General features: G+C 49.0%; 1 protein-coding gene across 1 annotated transcript in view; it reads left to right on the forward strand.

The window, feature by feature from the left end:
- Positions 1-13,637, forward strand: part of EML6 (EMAP like 6) — a 215,429-nt gene that overhangs the window by 187,170 nt on the left and 14,622 nt on the right. The window contains 6 exon segments of the mRNA XM_032497555.1: positions 5,563-5,577; positions 6,897-6,905; positions 7,742-7,820; positions 9,526-9,655; positions 11,307-11,405; positions 12,405-12,578. Coding sequence (XP_032353446.1) covers positions 5,563-5,577; positions 6,897-6,905; positions 7,742-7,820; positions 9,526-9,655; positions 11,307-11,405; positions 12,405-12,578 — 506 coding nt within the window.

Raw genomic sequence — 13,637 nt, forward strand, 5'->3', positions numbered from 1 at the left:
CGAGTGATGCCCCCCTGGCTGCAGAACTGCTCTTAGTTAAATGATGTTTTTATCTCCATACCATCCGTCCTTTAGAAATTAAATGTTTGTTTTATTTAAATCTATTTAAATAACTTGAGGCAAAAAAACAACTGAAAATTCTGTGTTATTGTAGCCATCACACCTATTTTGCAGACAGAGCTTCTTAGTCAGCAGATTGACAGTGAAATAAAGAACAGGCTCACAAGTGGCAACGTATGAAAATACGGGCGAGGTTTAGATAGATTTCCCCAAATTGAAAGAAACCCTGATCTAGGTAATCCCAGTTCTTCTTTTTACCTTTTATGCTATGTTTGAGGACAGAAATCTGCTGGAGAACCCCCCCCCCCCCAGTTTTTAAAAAATGCTTTATTGAGTGAGTACGTCCCCATTCCAAGCTTGCCTGAGGCTTGATGAGTGTGATGAAGCGGGGCAATGCTCCCCTCCAATAAACAGCCCTGGTCCCCTGGCGCTTTCCTGCGCTCACTGGCCTGACAGAAGCCCTTTGTCATCACTGATCAGTAGCTGCTCTCTGAGCTTGTATTGTAAGAGCTGCTAAGAACCGACAGTCAAGCTGGCAGGTGCCACTGCATTTACCATACTGAGCTCTGCCAAAACCACTCTGTCCTGTGAAGGAGGGACCTTGCAGAGCAGAGAACTCAGGACACAGCCCTGCAGTTGCATACATGTCACTTGTAAGCCAAGCTCAGACCTCACTCTGGGAGGGTGACTGTGCTGTGGTGAGACAAGCAGGCAGGCAGTGTCCCCTGCTACTCCCGGGCATTTCTCTCCAGGCTAACTCCTCCTCCTTCACTGCACCCCTTAATTCTGAGAACTCTTCACTCAGAGCTGCCCTGAGCAGGCAGTAGGGAACAAGTTTCCTGTCCTTTAACCACGTGGAAGGAACTGAAGTTACAGTATCTGTTAAACTCGGAAATGCTGAAAGTAATCATCTCAAAAAGCCCAGTGTTTAGCCATGTAACTCTACTGAAAGCTGAATCGTTGATTTTCTAAGGAAATGTAATGCTACCTTCATAAGTGATTTTCTCTTTTCAGATCTCTTGATTTTCTGTATTGTTTAAAGCAAAATAATGACTTCTGTGTAACTGATCATTTTAGGAACTAAGCCTGCCATTCATTAGAGAACAGTTTGCTCACTTTCTAGCACAAAGAATGTACCAGGGTGTAAAAATGCAGAGGCCAAGTGCTATAAAATGATTTTTTTTAAAAGATGAATACATCTAGGAGATCGTACTCCTACAGTGAATCAGTTGACTCAAATGCACTCACACACGGAGCTAAAGAACACATGCCACATAGGTAAGCGCTTTTCTACTCAGAGGGAGGCTCTCTGAGAAGACAGGGGCCAAGTTGGGTCTGATTATTTTAATCAGGTCTCTGAACATCTCCCAGACCTGCGTTTGGAGGGAAGGGGTGCTCCCGGTGTGGCTTCTCCTCCTGCTTTGTACTGTTGTGTGGTCCTGATGTGGTAACGGAAGACATAGTTGTTGAGGGCAAGATGTGTGCGGCTTATAAGGGTGTTGGTGGGTGTGAGTTGTGGGGGGTCCGGCGTTTTGTGGATGTGTGTAAAGCATTCCGCACACTCTCTAACCAGCCTCACCCACTCCTTTGAAGTCCACGGCTGCACTGCCATCCTCTCCCCGCCCAGTTTCTGTCATTTATCGGCTTCCGGTCTGTTGGGGTAATGGTCAGCTGGCCCACACCCGCACTGTCATGCTGTGGGTTACGTCATCACCCGTAACTCCTCACTCAGTGGCTTAACCTTCTCTCCTCTAGAGTTCTCATTCTCAGAACACCTCATCTTCATTCTCATCAGTGCATCCAGTGCCGACACACCTCCATCTTTTTTTCATCAGCTCCTTCTTGGCCTCACTTTTTGCATCTTCAAATGCCACGCTTCCAGGCCTTGTGGCTCTTCCTCCTTTGTTTCTCTTACCACCCACCCCTCCACTCTCTGACCAGAAAATCACACTGGTGCCGACTGCTTCCCCACCCTCCAGAGTCCATGTTGCCAGCTGTGCTTAAGCCCTCTTCGCTGCTCCCTCATCTTCATCCTCGTCTTTGATTGGCTCCGTCTGCCACCCTCTTCAACAGTCAAACTTCTGAACTTGAACTCCAGCTTGGCACTTCTTTCTCTCTTCTGACTCACTTCCCATTGTCCACCCATACGAAGACCATTCACCTCCTTCCGTCTCTTCCCAGGGGAAGTGAGTCCCTCCTGTTCAAGGCCAGTCCCTCTTCTTCAAGCTGGTGCTTGGGCCTCAGCCTCACATCCATCCAAGCTCCCTCAGCATCTCTCCCCTTTCCTGTGTCTCCTACGCCACTCGTCCAAAACTGGATTCATGTCCTCAAGCCAAGAAACACATTCTGGTCTTTCCCATTCCCATCCCACCCAGCCCACTTCAGGAGAAGAACAGATCTCTTGACTGATCTTACACACATGTTCCCACCCTCACCCTCCCTCCTTTTCCCCCTCCCATCCAGGCCCCACCAAGTCGCTCCATCACTCTCTAGCCATTCCGTCTGTCTTCTGTCCCTGCCATTCTGCTGACATGGTGACTCTCTAATTCCCAAATCCAATCCACTGTCCTCTTTGTCTCATTTAAAGGGAGAACTGGGTGTTTTAGGGGAGCATTGTTCAACAGAAATATAATGCAAGTACATATGTGATTTTTCTAGCAGCCACATTACAAAAATTAAAAGAGATGGTGCAATTGATTTTAATAATGTATTTCATTTAACCCAAAATATTAAAATGTGTAATTTTAACATGTAATCAATATAAAATTCATTATTTTATATTATTAAAATTTTTTTTACTAGGTCTTCACAGCCTGCTGTGTATTTTGCAGCTTTAACACACCTTAAATGTGGACAGGCCACAATTCAGTGTTCAGCAGCCGCATGTGACCAGTGGCTGCCATATTGCACAGTGCAGGTCTATATATCCCTCTGTCACTTACCTTTCGGAAACAGTCTCTTCTGGCCCTCCTTCTCCCACTACAGCCACCCTTCTCTGTGTCCCATCCCTGCCTCCTCTTCCAGCCCTTCACATGCTGTTGGTCCTTCGAATTTCACCTTTGGCCACTCTCTTTTCACCTTCCACCCTCTTCCTCATTGATCTCCTATATTCCACCTATTGGCTGATGATTCCCAAAGTCATATGTCTGAGTCCCACCTCTCAGTCGAACTTCCAGCTGTATAGCCAACCCGCAGATGTCCAGAGTTTGGCATGCCGAAACTGAACTCATCGTCTGTCCTCGTAAATCTTCTCCTGTCTCAGTGGTGCCACCATCCGCCCAGATGCCCAAGCAGAAAACTGGTGCTCCCCTTGCATGGCTCTTCCTCCTTCATCCCTTAGAGCTAATCAGTTCCAAAGACCTTGAAGTCTGCTTCACCACTGTTTCTTATTCACTTGTTTCCTTCTCCACCACCATTGCTTTAGTCCAGATCTTCACCATCCCTCCCTTGGATTATTGCATTGGCCTCTTCTATGGTCTGTTCACCTTTGCTTGTACTTCCCTCTACTCCATCCTTTATGCCCTTGATTTTCCACCCAGATAATTTGATAGTCACCTAAAATGGCCGAGTCTGGGACTATACCCCTATTTAAAAAAAAAAAAAAAAAAAAGGGCAGGGGCCACATTATAGGCATCAGTCAAGGGCACTTTCATGGTGGAAGGCTCAGGGTAGCCCACAGTTCTCCCACCTGACAGCCTCTTTCAACTCTGCTCCTTCACTGAGCAGCTCTACAGATGGTTCTGGAAGACATAAGAATGCATTAAACAGAATCCGGTTCCTTTTGTTTTGATAATAGAGAGCCCCCATGGCTTTGGATACTTTTCCTAAACTTGGACTTATCCTAGAGAAGTGGTTCTTAATCAGCCTCTCTCCCAATCTCCTTCTCTCTCCTTCTCCCTCCTTCTCTCTCCGTTCTCCCTCCTTCTCTCTCCTTCTCCCTCTCTCTCACTTTCTCTCTCTTACTCACACACACGCACACGTGCGCGCGTGCGCGCACACACACACACACACACACACACACACAGTCTCATCCTGCAGACATCTTTGAAAATATGATTAAAGCATGCCTCTTTTCACCAGAAAAGTGTACATGTGCAAACACAATTTGGAATGAATGTCAGGGTTTCCCTGGCCCCTGAAGCCCATCTGTGGGGGTGATATATCTTGTTGGAGGACAGTTCGAAAACAGTGCTCAGATCATCTGCTGGTTCCCACCTGTACCAGGATCATCCAGGATAGTTGGGTTTCTTAAGACATTTTGAGAACTCTTAGAGCATTTTATAGCACATTTTGGAACCTGGAAAAAGCTACATTTCCTCCAGGGACTTTGAACACTGTGTGACTAACAACACTAAAAACAATTCCAAACTTGCATTTCTTGGCTAAATGTAGCTGAATTTCTCCACACCCACACCTCTCTTTATAGAAGCTCCCTGGAACGACTTGGTTTCTCACAGGCTTTCTGAGCCTGGCTCCCTAGCTGGCTCTCTCGTTGTGTTCATCTTGCAGTTGGGACTGACTTTCATAACCTCCTCTGTCATTTCAGAAGCTTCCCCAGGAGTCCTGGCAACGACCCCTCTCCTGTGCATCTCAGGCCATCGTGTGCTCTGCTCCACCCGACTCTGCCAGCCCAGCACCCAGGGAGGGGCTGTGGGCAGGGAGGTGGATGCCTGGGTGCTGGCCACCCTTGGGGCTCTTTGACCCTCCCCACATGTTCAAGTGAGTCTCAGCTTTCCCTTCAGCAGCCAAGATGCTGGACAATGGGATGATGGCAGGTCCTTTGGTGCCCGCAGAGCACATGAGGCATGGGTGTGGGTGGGGTTCCAGCAGCCTGCACCTTGCATGAAGCAAGAGCTGGGCTGCCTTGTGACTTAACACCAAGTCCCATCTTGAGTTCACAGGCCTCCCTGCCTTTTCCTCGGCACAGCTGCTCCGCCATTCTCCCTGAGCTCAGCCTACCCATCGTGTTCTCCTGATGGTCCAGCTGGTCTGCCCTCTTGCCAGGCACTCTTCTTACATTGCTTTCCCAATGAAAACTCTCTCCTTTGTTTCCCTGTGTCTCTTCAAAGCTCCACTGGCCCCTGTGAGACCCCTTTGTGCCTTTACTCCTCCCATCTCTGATCCCTGCCTTCCATCTCTTAACCTCTCCCAGCCTCCCCGCTAATTCCCATTCCTGACGCGCTCACCGCCTCCTCGCTCTGCGTCCTGTGTGCCAGCAGGGAGCAGCCAGCTATAAAGAGTTTATTGGACTGAAAAGTGAGTGAATGTTCTCAGACCTGCTCCTATTTCCCACCTCAGCAAAGCTTTTCAGAGTCACATTTCCAAAGGAATCTGAATCTGGAAGGATTTAGATCCACCGAAAAATGCCAAACCTTCAGCGTTTGGCTGCGCTTGAGATTTATGGCAGTCCCTCCCATGTCTGATGTTACAAACCCTGTTTATGGATGCCTGGAAAGAAGCCTTTAATGCTTGTATTGTGTTTTAACTTGCTTTCCTTTGGAGGCAGGGAATTGTCAAGTAAGTATGCACAGCGCTCTGCAAAAGCCCAGGTGTTGGATGAGCATCTAGTACTAAGCGTTCGTGCAGAGTTCACAACCGTGAAGGGTCTAGACTTACAATCTGCTGAATTTGCCACAATGCAGGTTTCTGCCTTTTGCCCCCTCATCTTCAGTTTTGAAGCAATACAGCTGTTAACATGCTTGTGAAATAAGAAAGAAACATTGAGATTGCTTTACTTTTCAGTTTTTAACTGAAAATCAAGGTGAACAAAAGCATCGGATTGCCTCTACGTGTCCATATATACAGTCTCGTGTATATATGAGTGCACAGTGTTTGTGCTTGGATGTGTACTCCAGATACACTGTATAATATATGACATATTATACAACCCGTGTGTGCCCTGGAAACGAGCCCTGCGTGTAATCTCAAATTCTGCCTTATGAACCATGCTCTAGTCCCCAGTGGCCCCTTGCTCCCGGCCCAGACCTTGGCTTGCTTTTGTCATACATTACAACACTCTGAGGTGAAGGAAGAAACCCACGGATTTCATTCGAAAGTCCCACTAAAACAGAAAAAAGAGCAGATGTCCTGGGAAGCGATAACTAACGAAAACGAAGTGTCTAATTGTGAGAACTGGGCTGCCCCCAGCCTCCCGCTTTTGCTCAATTTGGCAGCGATGATGTCAGCCGGGGGTGTCGCTGGAGAGATGTGCTCTCTCACCATTCTTCGGTGGTGATTATAATACCATTTGGTCCAATTATCACTTAAGATTACATAACATGTTTTGATGGAAGCGTTTCTGAGAAAATAAAAAGCTACCTTGTTTTTCCCCAGCATAAGAATGCAAGCCGTTCCAGCAGGCGAGCTGCCCTCCCGAGAAACACTGGGAATGATTAGGCTAAATTATGAGTCGAACTTGATTCAGAAACAAAGCAGCCGTTGTGCATAACTCCCAACGACATCCAGGAGGATGTGATTGTTTCTCTGACAAGTTTCTCCCCAGCACACTCTAAAATAAGCAGAGGCCCCAGGCGCATTGGCAAAGCCACGGAGAGTGTGCGGAAGCGGTGACCAGGCTTCCTTCTCTCTCCCTGTCCTGTAGGCGCGTTAGTGCAGAGTTTGCCCAGAGACGCCAGGGTATGAGCTTTCTGGATTTGTAGACCGGTGCACTCTTTCCTTTCTGTTTTAGTTCTTTGCTGGCATGCTCGGGAAGCATGGTTTGTGCCACACAGGAATGTCTGTTCACTTGGACGGTGCTTGTGCATGAATGAGGTGGTTGCTAGTGCGGCTCTAAACTGTACTAAGTTTCTCACTTGGCTTTGTTTGCTGCTTACAAGGGGATCAAGGTAATCCTTCCTTTCTGCATAGCCCAAGAGCAATAGAGAATAGATTGGAACACGTGGCATGAGCTGATGCAGGTCCCCGCATCCGTCCCCGGGTTCCTAAAGTCCAAAAAGTCTGATTTAAGGGAATCCCATATTACCAAAAATTGCCCTACTCATTTGCAAGTCCTTAAGAGCTTACCCATTAAAGAAATCTCTTAATTAAAGCTGGATGCCCAGATCTCCAAAACTAAGTGGGAAAACTAACCTCAGGTATGATGGTAGCAGTTTGCTACAGACCAAGACCCTGAGGGACAGGGCAGAGGAGGAGTTTGTTCCGTCTTTGACCCCTTCACTTCCCACTTGCCCTTTTGTGTAGTGAGAGTGACCTGGGCACTTGGCCTTCAGGGCCCGTTCCAAGACTGGCTTGTAAGTCCCACCTCACACCATGCCATGACCTCTGACCCCCTAATTCTGACCAGTGTGGGTACCTCCCTGCCTGAAAAATGGCCAGTGGGTTCAGGAAGCAAAGCCCCTTGCTTGTCAGGCTTAGGCTCCTCTTTAGTTTTAAAGTAAGTCCCTCTGGTCTGTTTTCTTCCAGGCTCCCAGGAGAGGGGGACTGACCCTGACTATGAGGCCCAGATCAGTGCTTGTGAATCCAGGACCCCCAGTGTCAGAAACTGCTTTTCCTGGGGTGGGGGAGCTGAGACGGGGCAGGACAGGACAAACCCGGGTGTAAGTCCCCCAAGGGGGGAGAAGAGAGAGAGGAGCCTGGACTGGCCTTAGCTGACCACACTGACCAGGCGACCTTGCTGCTTTTTGTTCAACGCTGTGCTTCTTTTGGCCACTCTCTGTTCCAGACCTCCCGTTAGCAGAGCGGCTCCCCAGCCTGAGAAGCTCCAGAAGAACAATATCACCAAAAAAAAGAAACTGGTTGAGGTGAGGAGGTTAAACCATTTTGCTTTTAATCTGATACTCACGTCCTAAGATCTGCCCAGCGGACATCACCTCCTGCACGTCCCACAGGCACCTTCAGGTGAACCGGCATGGATCTGGTGGTCTCTCTTGTCCCCTCTGCCTTCCCTCCTCTTCCCTCCCCACACCCTGTTGTGTCAAGGCCTTCTCTAGCATCTTCCCTGTGCAGTCTCCCCTGAGGCTCCCCATCCTGAGCCCTCCTGCCTTCCACTGCACACCCCCTCCTCCACAGCACTTGTCACACACTCCACTGCCATTGTTTCCTACTCATCTGTCTCCCCTACTGTGCTCTGAACTCACTGAGGCCAGAAAGACTCACCTTAAGATTGTTTGCTGGAAAAGGGGAGCTTAGGGGGGATTTATCAGGGAACACAGCAGAGGTCAGGAAATGCAGCTGAACTTCAGTAAAGACGATCCTGGAGCTGCAAAGTCATCGTAAGCCAAGATGGTGCCTTGTCTGCCCAGCAGGGCCTGTGTGTGCCTGTTGCGATCTCCTCTTTTCCTGCGGACTTTGTCAACTGCTTTCGTAGGCAGTGGTGCTGTCCAGCACTTGGGTTTACATCTCCTCAGTTAATTAGGCAGCCAAAAAGACTAATGTCCCCAGTGCTAAACTCCTGGGAGAAACTGTGATCTGCCCAGCTTGAGTCAGTCATCCGCCAGGACTGGGGGTTACGTATGACACCCGGTTTCTGTGAAGCACATGGGGATGGGGGGAGGCCGGGGAGTGGGTAGACACTAAGTTGGAAGGATAAGAGCTTTCCAGATAAGAGATAATTTTAGAAAAGCAAAGTCCTAAAGATAGGGAAGCTCCTGATATGTGGGGGTAAATTGACACGTCATCTTGACCAAGGGTCACAGTAGATGGGAGTTGGACTGATTGTGGTGACTTAAGGAGTTTGGACTTTATCCCACAGGCAGTGAAAGTCAGTGAATGTTTTTGAGTAAGGAGATGTGGTATTTTAGAATTAATCTGATGTTTGCAGTTGGCGAGCTTTGGAGAGAGAAAAGGCTAGAGTCAGGGAACCTAGACTAAAGGGATCCACATCTTAACCCTGCAACCCCACCAACCAGCACAGTGCCTGGTGCCAAAGAGCCACCAGCAGTACAGGTGTGTCAAACTGAATAAAGAACAGATCTGCTCTGAATCAGCCGCTGCTCTTTGTCATGGAAGGCAAGGCAAGAAGAAGGGAAAGACTGTAAACCCAGAGCAGTATCTAGTTGTTGTGGGGGAAATGGCGAGTTGTGTAGGAGCTTTGTAGGGCAAGCACCAAGCAGCAGAATGAGCGTGGCCCTTGCCTCCGTGCTCTGCCCTGCCGGCCCCGCTACATCTGTGAGAATCAGAGCAGAGCTCTGAACCACCACCCTTCAGCTCACCTTAGATATCAGACTCCTAGGTACCCTTTACAGGCCTTCACACTGGTAGACTTTGCCTCACCTGAGGAGCTGGGAAGCAAATCTAGTTTATTTAGAAAACTCACCATAATTCTATGCGTTAGCCTGTCCCCCTGCCCCTTAGGAAATGGAAGAAAGGGCATCACTGCATCCCTAGCTGGTCACGTGGCAAGGGGTTGGCTGTCTCACCAGCCTTGGGTTCCTGTGAGATGTGTGGCCGTTCCCGCAGTGCGGTTTCTTCCTCTAAGGGCCCTTCCATCCTTGTGTGGGAACGTAGGAGCTGGCTCTGGACCACGTATTTGGCTACAGAGGGTTCGACTGTCGCAATAACCTGCATTACCTGAATGACGGTGCAGACATCATCTTCCACACAGCTGCGGCCGGCATCGTTCAGAACCTCTCCACAGGTAACTCGCAGGGGGAGACCACCACTTGAACACAGGCTTTTATTTTAGCCCTTTTATGCGCTTTCCCACTGGTTAGATGCCCCAAAGCTTAAGCATTCTGTTTCCTTTAGAGACGCTCCCCTACGTTCCGGAGCCGTGTCATTTAGTCCTAGAAGTGCTCGGGCCCATATTCTCAGAGTCAGGCCCTCTTTGTGTCCAGCTCTCACCCAATCGCGTCTGTCTGAGGCCCTGGAAGGGAGGGATCCGTGTTTCCATCAGCTCCACGGATGCTTAGCTGGGATGGAGGGAAGTCAGAAAGAGGGTGTAGGGAGTGGACAGTAACTGGGGACAAGGCGTGGGGGAACTTTTCTCATTGGATTTTAAGTCGCCATCTATTTAGCGGCTCATATTTCCAAGTTTTGTTGGTTTTGACTCTGTAACCAGATTTACAGTGAGAATGACTATGAAACAATAAAACTATAGCATGACTCAAATTAAAAAAATAGTTTAAAAAGAAACACCTTGTGGGGAGGGTATAACTTAAGTGGTAGAGTGCATGCTTAGCCATGCGTGAGGTCCTGGGTTCAATCCTCAGTACCTCCTCCAAAAATAAATAAACCTAATTATCTCTCCCTGCCAAAATAAAATAATTAAACAATACAGTAATAAATACATTATTTTAAAAAAAAAACACCTTAAGCAAAAAGAAGAATTCAGAAATTGTTTCAACCAACACCTTATCTTTACCACCAGATTTAAATGTGTTAACATGTTCCCTTATTTGCTTCATATCTTAAACCTTTTTTTTTCCCCTCAAATTTTTATGTTCCTTCCTAATTCTGTGTAGTTCATGCCTAGTCTGAAAAAGACAGTAAAATCATGGGGCACATAATAATTTGTCTTCTGTGGGGAGGAGGGCCTTGGAGTTTTCTATACATTTTTCTCAATTTTCCAGCCACATGTTTCCAGGTTAGTAGCAAAGTGCTATTTCTAATTGTGTTGGAAGCCATCACTCACCTCTCAGTTCCTATGCGTTTGGGTGGGTTTACAGTGGCCACTTGGGCAGTCAACATACCAGTGTGCTGCAGTAGATAATAAAGTTTTTCTTATCCTTTCTTCCACTTCTGTGACACATGTCAAGTTAGGGCTTCCAGGGTGAAGCCATCACCGGTGCCATCCAGGCTCTCAGTGGATTAGCACTTTGATGAATAAAGAATTGAAAGGGCTTTCCTAAGTATTGTCCTATTTCAGTCTTCCCTTTCCAGTGAGTAAGTCGTGCCATTTTGCTCAGGACAGCACTATCTCCAGCTTCCCTCCCCCACCCAAGGGAAGACAGTGTCCTGGACTGAGGGGAGGAGGAGTCAGTCTGGACTCTGGAAGCCTCTGTGCTTGGACTGTGCCCTGGCCCCACGCTGGAAGCAGAAGGATTGACGTGGAGCTTGTGGGTTAGATGAGGATTAGATAGCAGGCTCCGGCTCTCCTCCTGAACCTGGCACAGAGGATGCAGATGTGGGAGGTGATCTCCCATCCCCCCAGCGGTGATTCTGAAAGTGAGAATTTGACGCTTTAAGCTCTTACTTTTACAAAACATTTCCAGAGTCTCCACACAAGGCTTTGGGGTTGTCCTGAGAGCTCCTTTGGTCCCCTGCTCACCCTGCCCTGTCTCTTCCAGGGAGCCAGAGCTTCTACCTGGAGCACACGGATGACATCCTCTGCCTCACGGTGAACCAGCATCCCAAGTACAGAAACGTGGTGGCCACCAGCCAGATAGGTAGGAGGCCCTGCAGCCACCCAGGGTCTCCCAGCAGAGCAGGGCCACTGACTCACTAGCAATTACTGGGAGAGTCTGCGGGCACGTCACTGATGGCCACCCCTTTCCCATGTCGCTGTTGATTTTTTTGAGCCCCGGATGTATGTGTCTTGCCTGAGTTGATGCATCCAGTGATTGGTGATTCCGAGGGACCATAAAGTCTGACCAGCGCCTCATCATCCAGGTAGATGGGTGGCCCCCATCCCTGGGGATGTGTGAGAGCAATTTCTCAGCGCCCAGGTATCGGATGCAGAGCCTGCATCTGAAGCCTGGAGGTTGTGCTTGGCAAGGGTGGCCTGCGATGTGTGTGCCTGGCTCTTCTTACCCTAGGGAACTGCCAACAGCAAATGTGAACTAATTCACATTTGCGAAAAGTTATTTTTTTTTAAACTTTGTCATCTCAAAGGCAGTTTGTAAACATGTCTTCCTGCTTGTTTTCGTTGAACCCATGCCCATTTTTAAATTTACTTTGGAACTTTCTGATGCTAGTGTTGAGTGCCTCATTCTTAGAAACATGACTTATTTTAGCTATTGTTTTCCCTTGCCGCTTCCTCATTGCCATTGCTCACCCACTGCAGGTGATGTTACGGAGACCCCAGGTAAGGCTGTTCCATCCGTGAGTAGTTTGAATCTGCACAGCAGAATGGTGTCAATGTATCATGTTTGCTGATTGTATCTGGCTGAGTTGCAGATACAAATCATTGACCTCACTGGTGTCCGTTGTATAAACTCCTCCTCGGGTGTGCGTGTTGAACACAAATGCCCTTAGGTCTCTGCCTCTAAAAGCACAGCAGATGTTTCCCGTTGTCTCACCCCCAGCCAGGCCAGGGTTAGGTCTCTCAGCCCCCACTGCTGAAACGCCCTGGACACTAGTCTTAAAGAGGCTTTTAGGTGAGTGGCGGGGTTGCCCGGCTCCACCGTTCTCCAGCCTTAGCTCTCGGTCATGCCTCCCACATTCAGGCACAACCCCTTCCATCCACGTGTGGGATGCCATGACCAAGCACACCCTCTCCATGCTGCGGTGCTTCCACTCGAAGGGGGTGAATTACGTCAACTTCAGCGCCACTGGGAAGCTGCTGGTGTCGGTGGGCGTGGACCCCGAGCACACCATCACTGTCTGGCGCTGGCAGGAAGGTAAGGGCAGCGAGCTTGGTGTCCCTCTGGGAGGCTGGCTCAGGCCGTGGGCTGGGCTCCAACCTGGATCTGCGTCACTCCACCGCCTGCCAGAGGCACAGCTGCCGACTCAGCAGAAACCAGGGCTCTTGGGATCCTGGAGAAGCTGCTCATGAGCTGCTGCTGTGTCCCTGCCCCCATGGTCATGGGAGTTCCGGGCTGGTTGATGAAGGGTCTTTGTGAACTAGCCTCCACCATTTCTGTCCTGACCTTAATGTGCCTACCCAAACTCTTGTCCTTCCGGTGACCCCTGGATCTTGCTTCTGCCACAGCTTGGTCACCCTGGTTGCCTTATTGCAGGAACTGGGATGGAGTGTTCCCGCCATAGTCTCAGAAACACTTTTCCCCCACATTTTAGCTTTTGTGAAATGGGGATTCACGTGATAATTAAGGTTTAACAGGATTTTTTTCTTGTCCTCCCCCAACACACGTGCACGCAGAGGCTGCCACTAAGTTGATGCTCATCTTCAAATCCATGATGTGCAGTCTTCTGAGTATATTCTCAGGTTGGCAAAAGCAGATCCAATTGCTTAAGACGTTAATGAGGTCTGTCTCCGGCCAGGGCGCCTGTATCTGGGGCACGCTGAGCCTGGCATGCAGAGATGGCACTTCTCCAATCCAGGGCTCCTGGCATCCCATTATCTCCGCATCCTCCCATGGAGGGGGCCGTGAGCGGGGACTTGTAAAGAGATGAGCCCAGTGGGAGGAAAGTGCCAATCCCTCCTGAGCCCCTGTCGGGGGAAGAGGATGGGGACCTGCAGGTGTTTATGGTGAGACTCACTTGTCATAATCCATCCATTTCTCACTTCCTTGTTCATCGGTATGTTGTGTCCAAATGGCCCTATAATCTGTATCTCGGGGATGCAGGTCGTTCCTTGTGATGTCAAATGGACAGCTAATGAAATGAACTCAGCCTCAGATGAGAAATTGAGCATCTTAAATGATAGACATACAGCATCTTAGAGTCGGCAGGGCTGGAGAAGTCTTCCTGCCCAGTCAGGATCCATCCATGGAGAAATC

This window comes from Camelus ferus, chromosome 15 (genome assembly GCF_009834535.1).
Source record: "Camelus ferus isolate YT-003-E chromosome 15, BCGSAC_Cfer_1.0, whole genome shotgun sequence".
In the NCBI taxonomy this organism is placed as follows: Eukaryota; Metazoa; Chordata; class Mammalia; order Artiodactyla; family Camelidae; genus Camelus; species Camelus ferus.